The 23,557-nt window shown below is 42.1% G+C and overlaps 1 protein-coding gene across 2 annotated transcripts in view; it reads left to right on the top strand.

Annotated features, from left to right (window-relative positions):
- The first annotated feature begins 15,941 nt into the window (after positions 1-15,941).
- The window catches only part of tmcc1a (transmembrane and coiled-coil domain family 1a), a 45,127-nt gene continuing 37,511 nt past the window's right edge, over positions 15,942-23,557 (top strand). Inside the window, exons 1-3 of one of the 2 annotated variants that reach the window (XM_065271302.1) lie at positions 15,942-16,072; positions 16,161-16,368; positions 18,707-20,796. In XM_065271302.1, the coding sequence (XP_065127374.1) occupies positions 20,500-20,796 (297 nt within the window). In that variant the 5' untranslated portion in view covers positions 15,942-16,072; positions 16,161-16,368; positions 18,707-20,499. The remainder of the gene's footprint in view (positions 16,073-16,160; positions 16,369-18,706; positions 20,797-23,557) is intronic. The other variant, XM_065271303.1, reaches the window with a different exon arrangement.

The raw sequence follows: 23,557 nt of genomic DNA, 5'->3' as shown, positions 1-23,557 counted from the left end.
ACAATTGCGCCACTGACCAGAAAAAAAAAGTTTAAAGTCAGTGGCGCATTGCGCGTTGTTCATTATGCTATTTTAAGGGCGCATGCTTGACCATAATGTATAGGGTGCACAACGCGCATACACTTTGCTTATCTAATCTACACAGATGCAACAGTTATTTTTGCAAATCATAAATTGTTACACTTAAAAATATTAATACAGGAGATAAGGGGAATCATAGTGGTGAGCATTGTGGTGATAGTTTTTATTTATTCTCATGCAAATAACGATTAAAATATTTTCATAAGTTTGTTGTGTGGCTGTATTACGTTTATTTTATGTAAATAATAATTAAAATGTTTTCATAAGAAACCTTAATGTATATGAACTTGATTTGTAAGAGTACTTTGGGGTTGGACCTTGCTTGCGTTTCTTGGGTCCGATTTCAAAGCCCCCAAACCCTTTCAGCGGTGAGGGTGGACGCAGCGATGTCCTCTGCTGGCGTCAAGTCCTGAGGCAGATCCACCTCCCGTTACACAAGCGTGGGATTCCCCCGTACAAGGACGTCGGTCTCCTCGGCTGTGAACCGCTCCTGGCGTGCGCCTGGTAAATCCGTCATAATAATAGCAACCCGCCATGGAACTTGCGCCCTTGCGTTTAAAGGGAATGTTGGCTAGCGTTCTGATTGGTTTATTTGACGTTACGCCCAAACCACACCTATGAATAATGAACCTACTTCAGACCAACCCCTTATTGATTTGCGCCCGGCGCAAGAGTTATTTCTCACGCCGGGAAAATAGCAACAGCGCCCAAGATCCGCCCACAAACTCACTTGCGCGTTGCGCTTCGCACTTGCGTTTCAGATCGTTAAAATAGGGCCCCCTGTGTTTTGCTACCTGTTACTCCTCGTGTTATTATTTCCAGTTTTATCATTAAATGTTATTTATTTTCCGAACTCTGCGTTTGTGTCCTCCCTCCACTCCCGCGTCGTGACACCAGATGCAATACATTGTCGTCTGGGACAATGTATCTTTCCATCGTTCTGCTCTGGTCCAAAACTGGTTTCATCAACACCCACAATTTACAGTTCAATACCTTCCACCATACTCCCCCTTCCTAAACCCCATTGAGGAGTTCTTCTCAGCATGGCGGTGGAAGGTTTATGATCTCCGGCCCTATGTCCAGATGGCCCTCATTCAAGCTATGGAGGACGCATGTGATCAAATTGAAGCAGCATCCATACAAGGGTGGATTCGTCACTCCAAAAGATTCTTCCCACGTTGCCTTGCAAATGAAAATATAGCCTGTGATGTTGACGAGGCCCTGTGGCCAGATCCAGCTAGGCGGAGAGATGTTTAGGTTTTTTTATTCGGTACTGAGCTGAATATGTAATTTATGTTAAAGTATTACTGTTAGCTTACAGTACAGTGGTACATTTAGTAATGGTCTGTATGAAAACTGGAAAATATTTTGTTATAAATGTTTCGTTGAAATGTTCAGTATTGACTTACTTGATGAAAAGGAATAAATATTTTCATTAGTCTGCATAATTGGTGTCATGTGGTGTTGGTAAATTTATATTTACACTTTCTGTGAAAATGCCAAAAGTGTTTTCGGTTAAGCACAGAAGTGTTTAACTGATTCAAACAGAGTCAGACCATATAATGGTTGTGTTAATGTTATGACAACAAAGCAAGGTTTTTATAAGACATTGTATAGTTTAGACAAAAGTGTTCCATTTTGCAAATTATCTGAGGTGTTGTGCTTCTTTGGTGTAGTGTTGTGCTAATTGTGTTAGGGGATTTGAAAAACCGGGCCCTGTTTTCAAAATTGTGCTTAAGCAATCGAAAAAAACTGTAATGTAATTTTTTTCAAAATCACAATTTGTGTTATTTGTTTAGAGAGAAAAATGTGAAAATGTAAATTCATCCACAGTTTACATAAAAAAATACTGACACATATAATTGTGTAAATTTGGTATATTGACAACATGGCAACATTTTGACTGTCTTGTTCATGAACAATGACACATAGACTTGCCATTTTGATGGGACTGACATGTTCACTAATGTAAAAAATTACTTTTGAGAGATGAACTCATTCTTTGACTTTTCACCCCTAGTTGTACAGTACTGTACCCTGCATCTCACAAACTTGTCCTTTGTTTCTGTGACACTGTAAAACTGTAAAGCAGTCAGTACAGTAACAAAAGGAAAGCACAATGTTCAGGGCCATGCAATTTGTTTATTGTACAGTATACAGCCTAAAATGCACTGTACTACTGTATACAACAGTGAACAGGCTTATATTGATTGTGTCACATCATTTGAAACAGGTTAAATCCATTTTGAGTGGTTGTGTTTAATCAATGACATGTGTGATGACATTTGTAATTGATTGTTGCCGCTTGTGTTTAGCAATATGCATGACATGTGCATTTGAGTGCAGATTGTGTTTTGAGAATGAGTATGTGTTTGGAGTTTTGCTAAAAAGTCTAATTGAGATCTGCAAATTGTGTTTTATGATGTGAAATGGTTTAAGGGATTGACAACAGACTGCACAATTAGATATATATATATATATATATATATATATATATATATATATATATATATATATATATATACACATGTGTGGCCCGACCGGCATAACAGGTTAATATCCTTATCGGTTTACATGTGTATATATATATATATATATATATATATATATATATATATATATATATATATATATATATATATATATATATATATATATATATATATATATATAATTGTGCAGTCTGTTGTCAATCCCTTAAACCATTTCACATCATAAAACACAATTTGCAGATCTCAATTAGACTTTTTAGCAAAACTCCAAACACATACTCATTCTTAAAACACAATCTGCACTCAATGCACATGTCATGCATATTGCTAAGCGGAGATTACAGTTTTTTCCAATTGCTAACACACTAAAATGACATGAACAGCACAACTATTTAAACTGACACACAGAGAGCAACACCTCTTCTCAAGTCTCCAAAAGTCTAAACACATTTTCTGCTTTACACACATTTTGCAATTCACAATGACACTTTTTAAATGCATTGAACACGGTTCCCTGCAGAAGACACAACAATCTGACATAAAGTCACATTTTTGCCTTTTCAAAACACTACCATTCAAAATGACAATACCTGAGCTAAATGTCCAATATATGTGCCACCTGCCCAAACACCTGAATGGTTAATTGTTAACACTTCAATCAGGATGTAAGCACTAGAAAAGACCACAGGAATGTCATTGGCCACAGAGCCATTATAGATGTTCCTGGCTAACGTGGTGGGAACATCACAATGTGTGCTGCCATCTCCAATATGGATGGTGTCCTCCACCGTCATGCCAACCTTGATACAACACAGCCCATATTCTCACATTTCTAGAAAGACTCCACAACATTCTCATACCATCACAGTGTATGAATGATGCAGACTAAAGAAACCGGTATGTTGTAGTATGGCACAACGTGAGCTTTCATCGTGCAGCCCCAGTCCAAAACTGGTTTGCTGACTACCAAACATTTATCGTGCAATACCTCCCACCATACTCGCCATTTTTGAACCACATAGAAGAGTTATGGAAGGTATATGACCAGCAGCCCTTTGTGCGCATGCCTCTTTTGCAGGCTATGGAAGAGGCATGTGATGGGATTGTTGTTGGTGCAATTTAGGGATAGATAAGGCGCTCAAGGTGGTTCATTAGTTACCTTCCTTAGTTAACATGAACTAAGGAATAAACACTACTTCTACAGCATTTTTTAATCTTAGTTCATATTAATTTAAACATTTAAATTATTTTTTTAACATTTGTTAATAAACGCTCCATGAACTAACATGAACAAACAATGAACAGCTGTATTTCTATTAACTAACATTGATGAAGATAAATACTGTAACAAACATTTTGCTCATTGACTGTTTATGTTAGTATATATGATAAGTAAGGCATAATCTACAGCAGGGCGGTTGTTATAGCGAACACAACACTGACAGGCTGATCAGGGACAACTTGAATCACCCTGAATGGGTTGTATTACCTATAACAACCGTCTTGCTCTACATTACCCTGCTTATTACATGGAATTTATTTATTTAAAAACGATTTATATTGCTTCCGCTAAAGAAAATAGTCCGTTCCGTCTCTACGGTTAAAACCCTGCATTCATGGCAATGCTCTGTTATACTAAGCAGCGGTCTCTTAACAGGAAATAACATACCGCATTCTACATTAGATTTCAACCAAGCCATGTAATAACTAATGTTAACTGATTGACCTTTATGTAAAGTGTTACTAATTTGCTTTTGCTCCTAATTACGTTCATTTTATTATGTGAAGGCCCACACACGCGTGTGGCAAAATAAGTTAACGTTATATAAAATATAACCTGCATAATGTCTGTGTTACAACACCATCATTTAATGATTTGATTTACAGCGTAGATGCTTAAAACCAGCATTAGCTTACGTTTGTTAAGTTAATTAAGTTAACTTACCTGAATGTGTGGATGGTCAGACTTCAGATGTCGTTTAAGGTTGGTGGTGTTCTTCCCCGATATTTTTCGTCCGCAGCGCTTACCGTCAGTTACGATGACACATTCAGACTTTTTGTCTTTATCATTATATGTAAAATGCGAACAAATATCGAGCCTCTTCCTTCTCCCTAGCATGTCGCCGGCGCTCGTGTTCGCTATCTATAATCTATGGTGTTGTACCTGTTCAATGTAGTTTCGTGTTGCAGCCACAGGCTGGCAGCAACAGTAGTGTGCCTGAGACTGTTAGGTCTCACTGAGTGAGACCTAACGGCTGAATATCTCATGATGAATAAGTAGAGACGATTGTAGACGAAAATGAAGAGAGATTTTATCTTAGTTTTTATTTTATGCAAAATATTTTAGTCTCGTCTTTTTAAGTCAACAATAATGCATGTTAATTTAGTCTTAGTCAGCGTTTTTGGATATTGATGCAGTCTCGTCATCGTCTCGTCTTAGTCATGTAAAAAAAGGTCGTTGACGAACATATTTAGTCTCGTCTCGTCTGACGAAATTAACACTACTTTGCATTAAGGAAATGTGCAATAGATCAAAAGGACCTATATGATGACAAGACAAAGGACGTTGTGTTTAATAACTTCTACGTGGATGACTGTCTTGTCTCTGTTACATCTGAATCTGATATGTACATATGTACCGGAACCTCACTGATATGTGTGCCAAAGGAGGATTTCACTTAACTAAGGGGATTAGTAACAGTCGTGCCGTATTGAGTGCTATACCTAAAAAAGGACAGAGAGAGCAAGGTAAAAGACCTGGATTTGGATCATGATGTATTACCACTAGAAAGAGCCCTGGGAGTGCAATGGTGTGCTGAGCCAGACTCCTTTCAATTTAAAGTGGTAGTCCGTGAACGACCATTTACCAGAAGGGGAATTCTTTCTGTCGTTAGTTCCATCTATGACCCTCTAGGATTCCTCTCATCTGTGATTCTATCGGCAAAAATAATCCTACAAGATCTATGCAGAAAGGAAATTGGATGGGATGATGTTATCCCTGAAGAGTACATTCAACGTTGGAGAAAGTGGCTAGATGACTTGCATCATTTGGAAAGTTTCAAGGTCAAAAGGTGTATAAAACCTGATGGATTTGGTGAAGTAACATCTGCTCAAAGGCACCACTTTTCAGACTCAAGTGAACAAGGATTCGGTGTGGTGTCTTACCTTTTGATTCACAATGCCAATAATTTGACGCATTCAACTCTTCTAGCAAGCAAGGCAAGTTGCGCAAGAGTTACACCTTAGAAATCCATTACGATTCCTCGCTTGGAGCTTGCAGCTGCCACACTTGCTAGTCGCATTAACAACATATGGATGAAAGAGCTTAAGATGCCCTTTCAGGAATCAGGCTTTTGGACAGACAGTACTTCAGTTCTCAAGTACTTACGGAATACGACCACAAGATTCAAATGCTTTGTGTCTAACAGAGTGTCAGAAATTCTGAAGAACACAGTGGAAATATGTGAATTCATTGAGTAATCCGGCGGATTTTACATCAAGAGGAGAAAAGGTGGATTCATTTCTACAAAATGGTATGTGGCTTTATGGTCCTACATTTCTTGTCCAGCTACAAGAAGAATGGCCAGTAGATCCTACATGTCAAGATGTAATGATGTATAATGATCCCAGTGGTGTGTTTACCATTTTGGGGGCCTTGTGCAAAGTCCAAGAACCAAGGCCCCCCATGCCCCAGCATTGCCCAAGGTTTTTCAATTGAATTGCACAACAATAATATTCAATTAAGTGAGATATATATAAACCGGGTTTATTTTGTTTTACACTGCTTAAAATAACACTAAATTGTTACAGTTTGGTATGACAAAAATACTTGGTTTAAAAAAAAAATTTGCGCCCCTCTGAGATATATCTTTTGCTTGCAAATGTATTATAGGATGTATTTAAAACAATGTAATTGTAACGATAGAAACACGCTGGAAGCAGATGCAGGAAAATAACACAGGTTTATTTATATGGGGAAGACACACACAGGGAATAAAGTCAACACAATGTCCAGATGATGGTAATGGTGCTCGAAGGACTACGGTGGTAAAGCGGGTGATGGTGGTTGTGAAGGTCGTTGGTGATGTAGGTCTGAAGTGGAGTAGAACCCAGGAACAGAGACCGGAACATCCAACACGAAGACGACACGATACAATCCACATACGCTTTACAAAACAATCCAGAGACACGGAGGCCAAACAAAGAGTGAGGATCTGACGAGGAACAGAGAGCAGAGTGAGTTTATATGGAGAGTCTGTAATGATGAGCAGCTGGAGTGAGACAATCAACACAGGTGAAGGGAATCGGGATAACGAGCACATGACATCACAGGTGAGTAAACACCATACACGAGACACAGAGAGAGCAGTGTATTTACCCACCGTGACAGTACCCCCTCCCCTAGGACGTCACCTGACGTTCCTAGCCTGCTGTACCTGTTGATGGTAATCATCAATAAGGGAGTGATCCAGTATGTCCCGAGCAGGAACCCAACTTCTCTCCTCCGGACCGTAACCTTCCCAGTCCACCAAGTATTGAAATCCGCGTCCCCTCCGCCTAGAGTCCAGAATACGATTCACCGAATAGGTGGGTTCCCCTGCTACGAGACGAGGCGGGGGGGGAACCGGAACTGGCGGGTTAAGTCGTGAACGAAAAACTGGTTTAATTTTAGAGATGTGAAACGCAGGATGAATTCTCCTGTACGCAGGAGGGAGGTTAAGGCGAACTGTTACCGGGTTAATAATCTTGGCAACAGCGAATGGGCCAATAAATTTGGGGGCAAGTTTGTTCGAGACGGAACGCATCGGAATGTTCTGAGTAGAAAGCCACACTCTTTGACCGACGACGTATACGGGAGGCTTAGACCGGTGGCGATCGGCTTTAGCCTTGGTGCGCGCCCCCACCTGGAGTAGAGCTTCCCGAGCTCTAGTCCAGGTGCGGTGACACCTCTGGACATAGGCGTGAGCGGAGGGAACCGCAATCTCGGATTCCATACTGGGAAAATTAGGTGGCTGGTAACCTAGACTACATTCAAACGGAGATAGGCCCGTAGATGACACTGGCAACGAATTGTGTGCGTACTCCACCATAGAGAGATGTTGGCTCCAGGACGAAGGATTCTTGGAGGCCAAACATCGTAACACTCTTTCAACATCTTGGTTGGCTCGCTCGGTCTGACCATTGCTCTGGGGATGAAACCCGGAGGACAGACTCACAGTCGCTCCTAACAATTTACAAAATTCTCTCCAAAATTTGGACACAAATTGGGGACCCCTGTCGGAGACCACGTCTGTCGGAAGGCCATGTAACCGGAAGACGTGGTCCACGACAGTAACCGCTGTCTCCTTGGCAGATGGTAATTTGGGCAAGGGGATGAAGTGAGTCGCCTTCGAGAATCGGTCCACTACGGTTAAAATCACCGTATTCCCCTGGGAGGGTGGGAGGGCGGTAATAAAATCTAGCGCAATGTGGGACCAGGGTCTCGAAGGGACTGGCAGCGGTAAAAGTAACCCGTCAGGAGGGCGATTGGAAGTCTTACCAGTGGCACACACCGAGCAAGCCAAAACAAAATCGTGAATGTCACGAGCCATACCTGGCCACCAGAATCGTTGTTTGACTAAAAACTTAGTGCGACTCACCCCTGGATGACAAGCTACCTTGGAACAATGACCCCACTGGATTACGTTGGACCGTAACTTCTCCGGCACAAACAAGCGGTTCGGTGGGCAACGAGACGGGGGCGTTACCCCTTCTAAGGCTGTCAAAACCTTCGATTCGACCTCCCATGTGAGCGCGGAGATGAATAGAGTCTCCGGTAAAATGTGCTCGGGAGTAGAAGTGCGATCGGAACGCTCAAAAAGTCGAGACAAAGCATCGGGTTTGATGTTTTTGGAACCCGGACGGTATGAAAGAGTAAAATCGAAACGTCCGAAAAATAAAGCCCACCGAGCCTGCCTGGAGTTAAGTCTTTTGGCAGTTTTAATGTATTCGAGGTTCTTGTGATCGGTCCAAACGATAAAAGGTACACCCGAACCTTCTAACCAGTGACGCCATTCCTCCAAAGCCAGTTTGACTGCCAATAACTCTCTGTTACCAATGTCATAATTACTTTCCGCCGGAGATAACCGATGAGACAAAAACGCGCAGGGATGAACCTTTCCGTCTGAGGGTGTGCGCTGGGAAAGCACTGCTCCTACCCCCACCTCTGATGCATCGACCTCCACTATGAACTGACGTGTGCGATCAGGGGACACGAGAATGGGAGCTGAAACGAAGCAGCTCTTGATTTTGGTAAACGCAGCCTCGGCTGTGTCTGACCACCTGAACGCAGTACTAGGGGAGGTCAAGGCAGTCAGAGGAGCGGCTAGTTGGCTGAAATTGCGAATGAAACGCCTATAAAAATTGGCGAACCCCAGAAATCTCTGCAGGGTCTTGCGAGAATCTGGGGATGGCCAATCCACCACAGCCTTAACCTTGTCAGGATCCATGCGGACACCCTCAGTCGAAATGATGTGCCCTAAAAAAGAAACAGACTGTGCATGAAAAACGCATTTCTCCGCCTTGACAAAAAGCCCATTCTCTAGCAACCGCAGAAGCACTCGTCGTACGTGTTGCACATGTTCCTGGAGAGACGACGAAAAAATCAATATGTCATCCAGGTAGACATATATGAACTGGTCTATCATGTCTCGCAACACGTCATTAACGAGTGCTTGGAAGACCGCTGGCGAGTTCGTCAATCCGAAAGGCATGACGCAGTACTCAAAATGGCCACGAGGGGTGTTAAACGCAGTCTTCCATTCATCCCCCTCCCTGATGCGGACCAAATGATAAGCATTACGTAAGTCCAATTTAGTGAAGACGGACGCTCCTTGCAACCTCTCGAAAGCTGAAGACATTAACGGCAAAGGATACGTATTCTTTACCGTAATGTTGTTCAACCCTCGGTAATCAATACAAGGTCGCAAGGATCCATCCTTCTTCCCCACAAAAAAGAACCCCGCCCCCGCTGGAGAAGAGGAAGGACGAATGAACCCCGTTGCTAGAGAATCAGAAATATATTTCTCCATGGCCTTCATCTCAGGAACAGATAAAGAGTATAACTTGCCTTTAGGCGGAAAAGTACCGGGAAGTAGCTCTATAGCACAGTCATAGGGACGGTGAGGAGGTAGAGAATCAGCCCGCGACTTACTGAACACTTCCTTCAGGTCATGGTACTCTGCGGGCACGTTAGATAAATCCACTGCTTCCCCCTGAAACACAGACTCAGAAACAGTTAGACACGCAGACAAAAGACAAGACTTGTGACACCCCTCACTCCAGCTGATAACAGTCCCAAGACGCCAGTCGATCTTCGGGTTGTGCTGGTGAAGCCAAGTGTGTCCAAGCACAATGGGTGAGAGAGGGGAGTCTGTGACGTAGAATGAGATGTTCTCGTGGTGATTGCCCGATGTGATGAGGGAGACAGGTTCCGTGATGTGGGTGATAGTAGGAAGCTTGTGTCCATTAAGTGCGAACGGTGCAATCGGGTGAGTAAGCTGAGTGAGTGGTATCTGAAGCTTACGTGCAGTGGCGTGATCGATGAAACTCCCCTCAGCTCCCGAATCCAAAAGTGCGTGACAGTCGTGAGAATGAGTGCACCACCGTAGTTTCACCGGGAGGAGCGTAGATGTAGATGAGGTCTTCATGGAGGAGATCCCGCCCGATAGTAGCCTCAGATTTACTATCGGGCTTGGTCTTTTACCGGGCACTGATGGATCTGATGCCCGGCTCTACCGCAGTATAAGCACAATCCAAGGGACCTCCGCCGGAGCTTCTCCTCCCGGGAAAGCCGAGCTCGACCCACCTGCATGGGCTCGAGATCGTTGGGGGGGCTGACCGCACCGCTCTGGCTGGCCTGGAGATGATCCAGTCTTACGGGTAACGGCGTGGTAGCTCTCCGGCGTGCTGCTTGGCTGAGTCGGGCGTCGATCCTGATGGCCAGGTCGATGAGAGCATTCAGGGACGTGGGTAAGTCCACCACATGGATCTCTTGCTGGATGCGGTCAGCCAGCCCATGCAGGAAATGGTCCCACTGCGCTTCTTCGTTCCACCTACACTCCGCCGCCAGGGTGCGAAACTCAATCGCGTAGTCCGACACGGTTTTATCCTCCTGCCGGAGTTCTGAGAGGCGTCTTGCGGCTTCCTTCCCGGCGACGGAGCGATCAAACACCCTCTTCATCTCGTCAGCGAGGGCGGAGAACGAAGAACAGCAGATGTCACGGTTCTCCCACACCGCCGTCCCCCAGAGGGCAGCCTTCCCAGTCAGGAGAGAGAGAACGAATGCCACCTTGGTTTGCTCGCTGGAAAAAGTTCTGGGTTGCAAAGCAAAATGGAGAGAACAGTGAGACAAAAATGTGCGGCAAAAACTCGGCTCACCCGCGTATTTATCCGGAATAGGAAGTCTGGGCTCTGACTGAGAGGCGCCCTCCGGTGAAGAAGATGTAGCTGGGGGTGTGGGAGGCGCAGTGGGCGGTGGTTGTTGTTGTTGGGTCAGCTCGGACACCTTCGTCACCATTACTTGGACTGCTCGACCCATCTCCTCTATAACCTTATCCTGGCGATCCATCCTCTGAACCGCCCGCTGGAGAAATTCCTCGAGAGGAGATGGGGAGTGATTTCCCGCTGCTTCCATTACTGGTCAGATCCTTCTGTAACGATAGAAACACGCTGGAAGCAGATGCAGGAAAATAACACAGGTTTATTTATATGGGGAAGACACACACAGGGAATAAAGTCAACACAATGTCCAGATGATGGTAATGGTGCTCGAAGGACTACGGTGGTAAAGCGGGTGATGGTGGTTGTGAAGGTCGTTGGTGATGTAGGTCTGAAGTGGAGTAGAACCCAGGAACAGAGACCGGAACATCCAACACGAAGACGACACGATACAATCCACATACGCTTTACAAAACAATCCAGAGACACGGAGGCCAAACAAAGAGTGAGGATCTGACGAGGAACAGAGAGCAGAGTGAGTTTATATGGAGAGTCTGTAATGATGAGCAGCTGGAGTGAGACAATCAACACAGGTGAAGGGAATCGGGATAACGAGCACATGACATCACAGGTGAGTAAACACCATACACGAGACACAGAGAGAGCAGTGTATTTACCCACCGTGACAGTAATTAATACTGCAATTTCAGTATCTTACTAAAAAAACCAAATGAGGAAAAAGAGGAAGCATTAGATTATTATTCAGACTGATCTAACAAACTGAACTAACAAACACCAGCAAACAATATTGTAAGTTGGTTATTGCTTGAATTTATGAATGGGAATCACATAAAACTCTCATGTTCATATTGCAAAAACAAACTTACTGTGAGGTACAACAAAGCATATAGACTAGACATACACTAAAGATGAGATTTTAATGACAATGATGAGATACAGAATATGAATGATTTATGTATTTTAGACATGATTTAAACCCCTGCGTGGTGTCTTTATCATGTTTATACCTGTACGAACAAAAGATGCGTGTCACTGATCAAACCAAACCACCAATCACAAGTGTGAAGCCCGAAGTATTTAAAGTAAACTTGACCATCGAGTGAAGGTTGTGCAGTTACGACGAGAGCACAGGGCGAGTCGAGCGAAGGCTCATTCCAGCACTTGTGTGGCTGCATTTGTGCGCGCTGTGCAGAGGTGCGCTGTCCCGTAGTCGAGTTCGCTCATGAAGTAGTCTGTGCCCTCGCTCGCGTGTGCTTTATCCGTGCCTAAGATTTGGGTCTGAATAAACGTAACATACTTTCGCACACCTTGTGGCCAGTAGGGGGCCCCCCAAGCCCGCGAGGCCCTACGCATTTGCGTGGTTGCGCGGTGGGTAAACACGCCACTGAATGATCCTGAAATGAAAGGAAGTGTTTTGGTAAACCGGATAGAAGTCAAGGAAGAATCAGACTCCTTATCACGCTTCTTTAATTACTTTTCTTCTTGGATGCGACTGAAAAAGGCTGTTGCATGGATTCTTCGCTTAAAGACAATACTGTTGGACCGTGTCAGAGAGTGGAAACAGCCACAGGCCGTGGATCCATCTCAGCAGATGACAACTGTTGAAAAAGGAATACAAAAGTTACCATCTATTGGACACAAGGACCTGCTTTCATTGGAGGAGTTGGAAAAGTCAGAAATGGAAATCATACGACTGTGTCAAGAGTGGAAATTTTCTGATGAGTTGACAAGTCTGCATAAGAATGGAATAGTCAAGAGAAGTAGCTCTACAATCTCGATCCCATACTTCAGTCTGATATTTTAAGAGTTGGTGGTCATCTTAGTAATGCAATTCCTGAAGAAGCTAAACATCCAATTGTACTGACTAAGGATATGCACATTTCTAACCTGATTTTGCACCACATTCATGAACAAGTTGGACATAGTGGGCGAAACTACATGCTGGCTATCCTTCAACAACAATATTGGATCACTGGAGCTCCTGCAGCCATAAGAAGAATTCTATCAAAATGTGTTGTATGTAGAAAGTTGCATGGAACTGCAGGACATCAACAAATGGCAGATTTACCACCAGATCGAGTTTTACCAGATAAACCACCGTTTACTCATGTTGGAGTAGATTGTTTTGGTCCCTTTGAGATAAAACGGGGAAGAGTCACTCTAAAACGCTACGGTGTTATCTTAACTTGTCTTGCCATAAGAGCTGTTCACATTGAAATGACTGCATCCTTGGATACAGATTCATTTATTCATGCATTAAGACGCTTTATTGCACGACGTGGACAAGTGGCTGAAATACGCTCAGATAATGGGACAAATTTTGTCGGAGCTGAACGTGTATTACGAGAAGCAATACAAAATTGGAACCAAAATCAGATCAATGACGTTCTTCTTCAAAAGAAGATAAAATGGACCTACTGGTTCGCACCATGGAGGAATTTGGGAGAGACTAATACGATCGATAAGGAAAATCCTGAATGCTATTGTTCAAGGTCAGCGCTTGGATGAAGAAGGTCTTCATACATTTTTCTGTGAAGTGGAATCAATACTTAACAATCGACCTATAACAATAGCTTCTTCTGACCTTAATGATTTAGAAGTCTTAACACCTAATCATCTTCTCCTATTGAAGACAAATTTGACATTACCTCCTGGAACCTTCACAAAAGAGGACTTGTATACACGTTGAAGATGGCGTCAAGTTCAGTACATGTCAAGTCTCTTTTGGAAGCGATGGATAACCGATTACCTACCTCTACTACAGAAACGACAGAAGTGGATTGTAAAAATGCGCATCTTTCACTTGGGAGATGTTGTGCTTCTAGTGGACAACAATGCACCAAGGAGCTCCTGGAATATGGGTAGAATTGTTGTGGACACCATAAAGGACAAAAATGCATTTGTACGACAAGTCATAATCAAGAGTTCCCTCTTAACTAGACCAATTACAAAAATGTGTTGTCTTCTTGAAGCGGAGGAACATAAAGAATCTACGGATTAACTTCTTATAGTGACATTTGAGAGCTCTCATGGACATGACAATTCTTACATTATTGCGGACAACCTTTGTATGTGCAAAGATGAACTAAACAGATTTTTATTGAAAAAGAAAAAAAACTCAATGAAAATGTATGTGCCATACTGCAGTGTAAATGTTTGTATTTATTCTTAATTATATTTGATGATTATTACAGATGTATTGTGTAATAATCAGGGGCTGGAATGTAAGTGCACTATATGTTTGAACATTTATTTTGTTATTTTTGAGTATCCACTTCCGGGTCATAATATTTTACTAGGTTGGTTCACCTGTATAAGTATTTCATTCCATTTCCTGTTTGTCAGTGTGTATTGGAACAGGGGGAAGTAAGCGGGAAAGCTTACTTTTAGTTGACCGTAAAACTTTGCCACGTAAAACCTGAACTTTATATTGGTCTATTAATGTGGCTTTACATGGACTTCATCATCAGTGAAAAGTACGTTATGTCTTCACATGTTTTGCATCATCGTATGCGTTTTTGTTTATGACTTTGTTGTTTTTGTTTGTCTGTATACATGAATGTCCCAACAATAAATAGCTTTAAAGAACAACTGGAATGCAAATGCTTCTTTCTGATACTTCGCCCCTCTGCGGTTATAGGTTGCCGCTATAATGATGCAGGCTATTCCAGAGAAACCCAAAGAAATAAAGAAATAATGATTAATAACAATTTATTATCTTTATTATTATGTCTATGGAATAGCCTGAGAATTTTAATCCAGTTCGAATTGGTACATAAAATCACAGACGTCGTGGGGGACACGTTAAAACTCAAACGTCGTTTGGAAAACTAATCCCGTCCGAATAGTGCTAAAGTCTTCCCATTGACTTTCCAACTTTTATTAATGACACTGTCACTGCATCTGCTGTCTGAGAAGGAAACTGAATCTAATGAGTGAGACCAGAGGTAAAAAACATGAATGTGCCAAATACATTTTAAATTAACAAAAAAAAACTTTTTGTATCTATCCTTTCATCTGTTCTGCTTCTTTCAAAAAAAGCGCTCAGCCTGAACATGCAGATTGACACAATAAATTATGCAGTTTAAGCATTATTTGCACATTAAAGAAAAACTTTGATATAGCTAATGTCTGGTTTTAAGCAGTGTTTTTGGCAGAAATTTCTGTTCTTCCCTATCAAATCGATAATAAGATAAGCTGCAGGCTTATAATAGACTGAGTGCATTCTCCAGAAGAAGATGAAGAACAGATTTTTCTTGAAAGGAACTTTAATTTGGCACACTCACATTGTGTTATTATAGAAAATCAGAATGAGATCTTTCTAATTTATTAAAAACAGCCTCTTTCCCTCGCTGACATCACTGAAATCCCTGAATGAGGTCTAGTGTTATGTAAACCACCTTTCACCTAAAACCTTCACTAAAAATCATTCATTAGTCTCTCTCTCTCTCTCTCTCTCTCTCTCTCTCTCTCTCTCTCTCTCTCTCTCTCTTCCATTGAGAAGATTTTTGGCAGTATCCCATCTACCCTTCTGTTTCATTTCTGAGCACACACGTTTCACTGAGCTTTCACAATTTTTCTATGGCCTAATGTTTTTAGAGTTACTGCAGTAAACCATTTAAAAGCAAACCTTTGTCTGTGTATGAGACCAAAACAAGTCATTAGCCTGGAATCTGTGGATGGTTATGATTGGTTTTTGGGTCTTTGTCTGTGATTGGTGGGTCACCATCAATCACTGACCATGCTTTAAAAACCTTTCAAATCCATTAAATGAACTTCCTCATTAGTTATCCAACATTGTTTTGTTGGCCAAAACAGTTGCTCAGAAACCAACCCCTTGCTCCTGGGCTCTGGCAGTCTCTTCTTTCTCACACACTAAAAGTTTACGCTGAGCGCTTGGGTTTTCATTACGCAAGATTCCCAGCTTGGATTTGGACCGCTTACTCTAATAACTGTTGTTTTCATTGTGAATCTGAAGATATGTACATTGGTTTCATTAAGTATGTTGGAGCTTCTTTTTAGAATCGAAAAAATCCTTTAGCAATTTTATGTGCTATTACTAGTTATCTTAATATCCTTTGCTTTCAGAGATTCAGAGCCTCTGCATGCTCATCACAGTAAGCTGTAATGGAACAGCAAAGATTTTCAGGAGATGCCATTTAAACCTGCACACTTATAAAGCACCAATGACTTGAAATCTCTGCAGTGACTTACTGGCTTAATGATTTCTTCCATGGATGTCATTCTGAACTTGATAACACCAGACTGCTCTCCATCCACCTCCCCAACCAACACCGTAAGTTCATTGTGTGTTTGTAAGACTGAAAGATCAAACATTCTTTAGATCAAACATTCTTTAGAAGTCTAGAAAAAATGTATTTAAATAACTGCAGCAATTCACTTTAATGAATGTATATTATGTCTGTTTATTATATCAGTTTACAAATTACAGTGCAAGTGCACCAAAGTGACCTATATTACAGAATGTTTGCTTGTTGCTACGTAAGCTAAATCACCTAATCGGGTTTCTAAAAGAATATTTCTTTCAGAAATCTGTCACTGTTTACCCAAATTCACTGTTGAATTACAAGCTGTTTTTCAATTAAAGTAAAACAAGGGATAAAAAATGTCATTCCCTCCTTTGACATCAGTGATGGATCAAATGAAATAAAAGAGATATGGGGACAAAAGATTAATAATAAAATATTTTTTTAGTATGTGTCTCACTCAGCTATCACATTTCCTAAGACTGTTTGGAAGAGAGAGAGAGAGAGAAAGACAAAGAGAGGAATTACCCTAATTTTAGCCACATACAGCTTGTATTGTAAATGTGACAGCATTTATGGTGAATCGCAAGATCATGGTGCTACATAAAACAAAGCAGAACACAGTGTTACATAAAACAAAACAGAACACAGTGGTACATAAGACAATACAAGACAGTGCTACAAAAGGCAACAGTAGTTATATATACATGATTCAATTATATTTAATAGTCATTTATGGTCATTAAAGTACAATGTGCAAACAGCATAGACAGAACTGTGTGCATTATGTCATTTTATATTTGTTTTAAAACATATTAAATTCAGGGGTATGCAATGACATAAAGGTGATACATTCATGATAGGATTTCAAATTTGGACTGAAACATGCCTTTAAAATGTAGTCTTTGAAAATAATCTGTGTAATTTATAAAAAGCTTTTAAGAGGCTTAGAGAAATGTTGTTTCCATGTAATCACATACGTTTGTGTGTGTGTGTGTGTGTGTGTGTGTGTGTGTGTGTGTGTGTTAAAAGGGTAACACAGTTATGTAATTGTCCACTGATTATAAATAAGCCATTGTTAGTGCCACCGGCCTCAGTTAACAGCTTTCTGAAACTACACTTTCAAGGTTCCGCTGGTTGGTTTACCAGTTATTGCTGGAAAGATTATTTACCTATGCTGTTTATATTATAGTGCACGTAACCCAATTTTAAGGCTTCTAAAATGCATTAAGTTTTTTTGCATAGCACCAGCTTGGTTAAAATCCCCACCATACCCCCTCACGCTTACTCTCACATATCCATTGCATGTTGTTTTCTCCTAACCAATAGTGTTTGCTTTTTATGATGATGTGTCATTCTACTCTGTAGTTGTAATTTGTTTATTTGTTCCTCTGGCTGTTTATTACACTGGTGAAAATACTGCTAAAAAAACAAGCAAGCAGACCAAAATAACATATAACCACAAATCCTTGCACAGACAAGCAGAAGACAAAAATATTTTTAGGTGCCTCAAAATAGCAACGCGCCAACAATGCGCCTGAACATACCTCGTTTTAGCCAAAATATAGTTTTAGTTATATTCGTACTCCAATAATAAACTTTGACATTTGGTGGAGAGAGGCCACCATCGAATTTGCAATTCTGAAGTAATTTCAGCCTAACTCTGGGTGTCTTACCATTCCACAGAAAATGAGATATAACTGAAACAATGTTTAAAAAAAAACTTTTAGATAAAAATATAGGTAGGCACTGGAACAGAAACAGGAATTTTACACTTATTTTAACTAGGGATGCACCGGTTTTTCCGTGATCGGCAACCGGCCGTTTTTTGTATTTTTCCGGAAGTGCACCCTCGTGCACAGACTACATTTTTATTATTCGCAAACATGTCTTTTGTGTAAAAGCATTTCGAAATCTGTGCGCAGGACATTAAGATTGCAAGCTGCAATGTCTGTAAATGACAAGTTAATCATGGAGAAACAACAGTACATTCGCATGCATTCACTGTAAGATACACGCATTTCAGTCAGTTTACACACTCACACCTTGTATTTCTAAGAGACTGATAACTTTTCCTGCTATATACAATTAATGGACAAGGCGCGGGGAAGTCGAGTTTAGCTGTCTCGAGTTTTTCTCGCGCTCCTCTGATGTCAATCACGTGGATGCGCGGCGCGTGCATGCACAGAGTGAAAGTTAGAAGAGCAAGATCCGATAAATGCTGTAAATAACGCAGGTTTCTTGAATATAGCCAAATACGTGTTAAATTATGCTTGATTTATTAAAAAAAATCTCCAACTGTCATGATTTCGGTTTCATTGGCTGCTTTTCCTTTGTTTCACTTGTGTTGTGTTTTTGTTTTGACAGCTCCACACGTGCGTGCCTTCCACCTGGTGATCTCATTATCTCTGACTCTTCTCACCGGCGTCCCACACCTGATCCTCATTTATTATCTAGTTCTTGTCGTGTCTAGTTTTACACTTTGGATATTCACCGTGCTCTCTGCTGCCTTTGCCCCGTTAGATTCCCCGCCCGGCTGTCTTTCTCTCCCGATTGGTGTGGCATCTGTCAAGTCTTTGTGAACTCTCAATCATTGGACTCTCCAAGCGATATTCTACACCTTGCGCTGTCCAGCCGCAGTGCGCACTAGCGCGTAATTCTGCTGAAGACGCTGACAGCCGCAGTGCGCTCTAGTGCGTAATTCTGCTCAATGCTCTGACTGCCGCAGTGCGCTGTCCAGCGCGCATACTGCTGAAGACTCTGACCGCTTCTCTCTCTCTCTCTGTGCCCCGCCAGGATTCTCCCTCCGTGCCGCCAGGACTTCGTCCCAGTGTTTACTGTGTTCCGTGGATGTCTGACAGCCCGGCTGTGTTTCCCACATACTGAGCTTCTGGAGGAGATTGCCTGGGTCCGCCTCGCTGTGTCATCTCTTCTCCTTTTCTGCACACACGGACACAGAGAGTTCTCCATTATACATATCTGATCCACCTAGTGTTTCTCTTCTATATATTTTGCATCTGATTACATTGAGTGTTTTTCTCTTATACATACTCTGTGAATAAAACCTCTGCGCTGGGATTCCGGTCTTGTGTCATTCCTAACAGGACGAACTTGCCAAGATGGATCCCGCGGAGGTTGAGGACTTATCTGCCCATATGTCGGACCAGCTCAGTGTTGATGCCACCCAACCCAGTCAGTCGTTACAGACGGAACCTCATGTTACAGCCCCACCTCCATATGATGGTAATCCCACCTCTTGCCGGGCATTTCTGTCACAATGTTCTCTGGTTTTTGCCCTCCAGCCCCGCCGCTATTCCTCTGAGCACACCCGGGTGGCGTTTATGATTACCCTTCTGGTTGGCAAGGCGCGCGAGTGGGCTACGGCCGTGTGGGATGCTCGCGATCCTTGCTGTCGGTCGTTTGGTGAGTTTCGCGAGGAGATGGAGAAGCTCTTTGACCGTTCAGTGCGCGGGGACGCCGCTGCGGCTCGGCTGGCTCTTCTGGTTCAGGGAGGTCTTACAGTCACCGAGTATGCCATAGAGTTTAAGACCTTAGTGGCTGCCTGCCACTGGAATGAAGCGGCTCTTCGAGCGCAGTTTGCGAAGGGGTTGTCTGATGATCTCCATGATGAAATCGCTGTTCACGATCTTCCCCCCACGCTGGATGCCATTATTGATCTGGCTCTCCGGATCGAAGCCCGGAGAATGCTCCGCAACCAGCGACGTTCTCTTCGCCAGCGAACTTCTACAGACGAGACCACCGCTTCCCCCTCTTCTTCTTCACACCCTGTCAGGTCGGAGCCCATGCAGCTGGGGCGCATGCGCCTGTCACAGAGAGAGAGAGATAGACGCCTACAGAATTCTCTGTGTTTGTATTGCGGGAAGCCCGGACATCTTGCGAAGACTTGCCCGTTAAAAGGCCGCAGCCCTTCAGTGAGCCCAGGAGTCCTGGTGGGCGTCACTACTTCTAAACTCTCTCCTGTCTCCAGTACCCAACTCCCCGTCATGTTGCCCTTCGCTGGGCGTGATCATCCGTCCACTGCCCTTCTCGACTCTGGAGCGGAGGGCAACTTTATTGATTAAGCTCTGGTTCGCGCCTGGGGTGTTCCGGTTGTCCCTCTCCAATCCCCTTTGGATGTCTGGTCCCTTAAGGGGCAGCAGATGGCACGAATTACACATTGCACCTCTCCTGTGAGTCTTTCTGTGTCTGGTAATCATTGTGAAAAGATTGTGTTGCACCTCCTTCATGCCTCTCTCTCTCCTATTATTTTGGGGCATGCATGGTTGGCGCAGCACAATCCTCACGTTGATTGGCAACGTAATGTTATTTTGTCTTGGTCTCAATCTTGTCATGTGTCTTGTCTTGGTTCTGCCTTTTCTGGTTCTGTTCTCTCTCATCCTCAGGTTCCGGTGGTCGATTTGACCGGGGTCCCGGCGGAGTATGCGGATATCGCTCAGGTGTTTAGTAAAGCCCGGGCCACCTCCCTTCCTCCCCACCGGCCATACGATTGTGGTATTGATCTCCTCCCTGGCACTTCTCCGCCTAAGGGTAGACTTTATTCTTTATCGGGTCCTGAGAGAGAGGCCATGGACCAGTATATTAATGATGCCCTGCGTGCCGGTCTCATCCGTCCCTCCACCTCACCCGCAGGGGCGGGGTTTTTCTTTGTTGAAAAGAAAGACGGCTCCCTGCGCCCTTGTATTGACTATAGGGGTTTGAATGACATTACTGTTAAGAATAGGTACCCCCTTCCTTTAATGTCTACTGCTTTTGAGCTTCTGCAGGGTGCACAGGTCTTTACTAAGCTAGATTTACGCAATGCCTATCATCTTGTAAGGTAAGGTAAGGTATACTTTATTGTCCCAATGGGAAATTTATCTTGGGCACACAAATGCAACCACTGCACTACCAAACATAACACAAACAAACACATTACATAACAACCATAAAGAAAAATACACATGTACAAAAAAATAAGTAAAAAAAAAAAAAAAAAAAAAAAAACCGAATGCAAATCATGATTCCTACTTTATATTATTTAATAACTTAACAGCTGAAGGGATAAATGAATTCTTATACCGATTTAATCTGCAGCTGGGCATTCTCAATCGTCTCCCTGATGGCAGCATCACAAACTCAGAATGCAAGATATGCGTTGTATCGTACACAATCTTATTTGCTTCTCTCAACATAGATTTTTCATAAAGAGTCTGGAGATAAGCAGGTTCTGTTCTACCCATGATCTTCATAGCCGTATGAACAAGACGCCCAAGCCTAGATTTCAGATGTACCGTTAAATTCCCATACCAAATATGTATTCCATAGCTGATCACATTCTCCAATACAGCCTGATAAAACAGCATCATGATCTTACTGCTGACACCATAAAGTCTAAGCCTTCTCAAAAAGTACATTCTTTGCTGTAACCGACTGCACAGGGTGTCTATATGGATCTGCCATGTAAGAGAACAATCAATATAAACGCCAAGATATTTATATGAGGACACTTGTGCAACAGGAACTTCATGAATACGTATAGGGCTATGGTTTCCGATTGACTTTGGGTCAAATATCATCTCCTCAGTTTTCTTCACATTTACAATCAGATGATTGTCATCACACCACTCTATAAACTGGCTAATCTCAGAGCAGTAAGACGAAATGTCTTGATCTTTATATAATAAACTCAGAATTGCAGTATCATCGCTAAATTTAACAATATAGTTATTACTGTTATTCCTCACACAACTGTTTGTATACAATGTAAAGAGAAATGGGGAACTCACACACCCTTGTGGGGCTCCTGTACTAATATCATGAGAATCAGAGATCTTCTTATTAACCTTAACCTGTTGAGTTCTATTTGTTAAAAAAGAAAAATACCATTTAATAATAAAGGGATTTACATCCATCTGTTTTAATTTCTCCAATAATAAATACGGTTGCAAAGTATTAAAAGCTGAGCTAAAATCAATAAAAAGTAGGCGTGCATATGCCTTTGAATCATCCAAATGTTTAGATACTAAATGTGTGATACTTCCTATAGCATCATCCGTGCCTCTGCCCTGTCTGTACGCAAACTGCCATGGATCTAAATTTGACATTACTTCACTTTTCAATAAGGACACCATATACTTTTCAAAGCATTTCATTATTATTGGTGTCAATGCTACAGGTCTAAAATCATTGTTCTCGGACGGATGTGGCCTTTTTGGAATTGGAATGATCACGGCTTTTTTCCATAGCGCAGGAACTATGTGTGTATCCAATGAGCGCTGAAAGAGTGTGCACCACACTGGAGTAAGTTCTACCGCACATGTTTTCAAGAGCTGTGCAGAGATCCCATCAGGACCTTTAGATTTCTTTGTGCATAACTGGTGAAATATTAATTGCACCTTTGAACTATCTACCTGTAATCCAGTGCTTATATCATCCGTCAGAGAACCTATAACCGATATGCATTTATCAGAAAAATCCTGAGTTTGAAACCGCAGATAAAAATTATTAAGTTCATTAGCTTTCTGTAAATCGTCACTTGTACTTATATGTGGTCTATTTGATTCCATATTAGTTACAGCCTTCATAGTATTCCACATATCCTTCGAATTTGAAGTGGAAAACTGACGTTCAATAAGATCTTTCTGCCGTCCCCTAGCCCTTTTTAGTTCATGATTAAGCTCTTTTTGTATTGTTCTCAACCCAACAAGATCATTGTTTTTAAATGCAACCTTTTTCCTGTTAATGCAGTTCTTAATTTCTTTAGTTATATAAGATTTGTTATTTGGGTATATAATAACATTCTTTTTAGGAAGTACACTATCCACACAAAAATTGATATAACGTGTTATTGCCTCAGTAGTATTGTCAATATCCACATCATTAAAAACATTCCAGTCTGTGCATAGGAAACAACCCTTAAGTGTCTCTATGGCATCCTCTGACCATACAGTTACTTCCTTCACACACGGTTTACTGCGTTTAAGCATAGTCTTGTATGTAGGAATTAGATGGATAGTGTTGTGGTCAGAGTTAGCCAGCGGTGGTTTCGCTCTGGCCTCATAAGCCTTCTTAATATTACCATAACACTTGTCTAGAGTTCTGTCCTTTCTTGTCCCACATTTGATGTATTGCTCGAAACCAGGCAAAAACAGTTCAAGCTTACACTGATTAAAATCACCTAAAATAAATACCGGAGCCTCAGGAGAGCACTGTAGTTGT

Source organism: Paramisgurnus dabryanus, chromosome 11, assembly GCF_030506205.2.
Source record: "Paramisgurnus dabryanus chromosome 11, PD_genome_1.1, whole genome shotgun sequence".
NCBI lineage: Eukaryota > Metazoa > Chordata > Actinopteri > Cypriniformes > Cobitidae > Paramisgurnus > Paramisgurnus dabryanus.
Note: the sequence above shows the minus strand (reverse complement) of the source record. Positions and strands in the feature narration are given on the sequence as shown.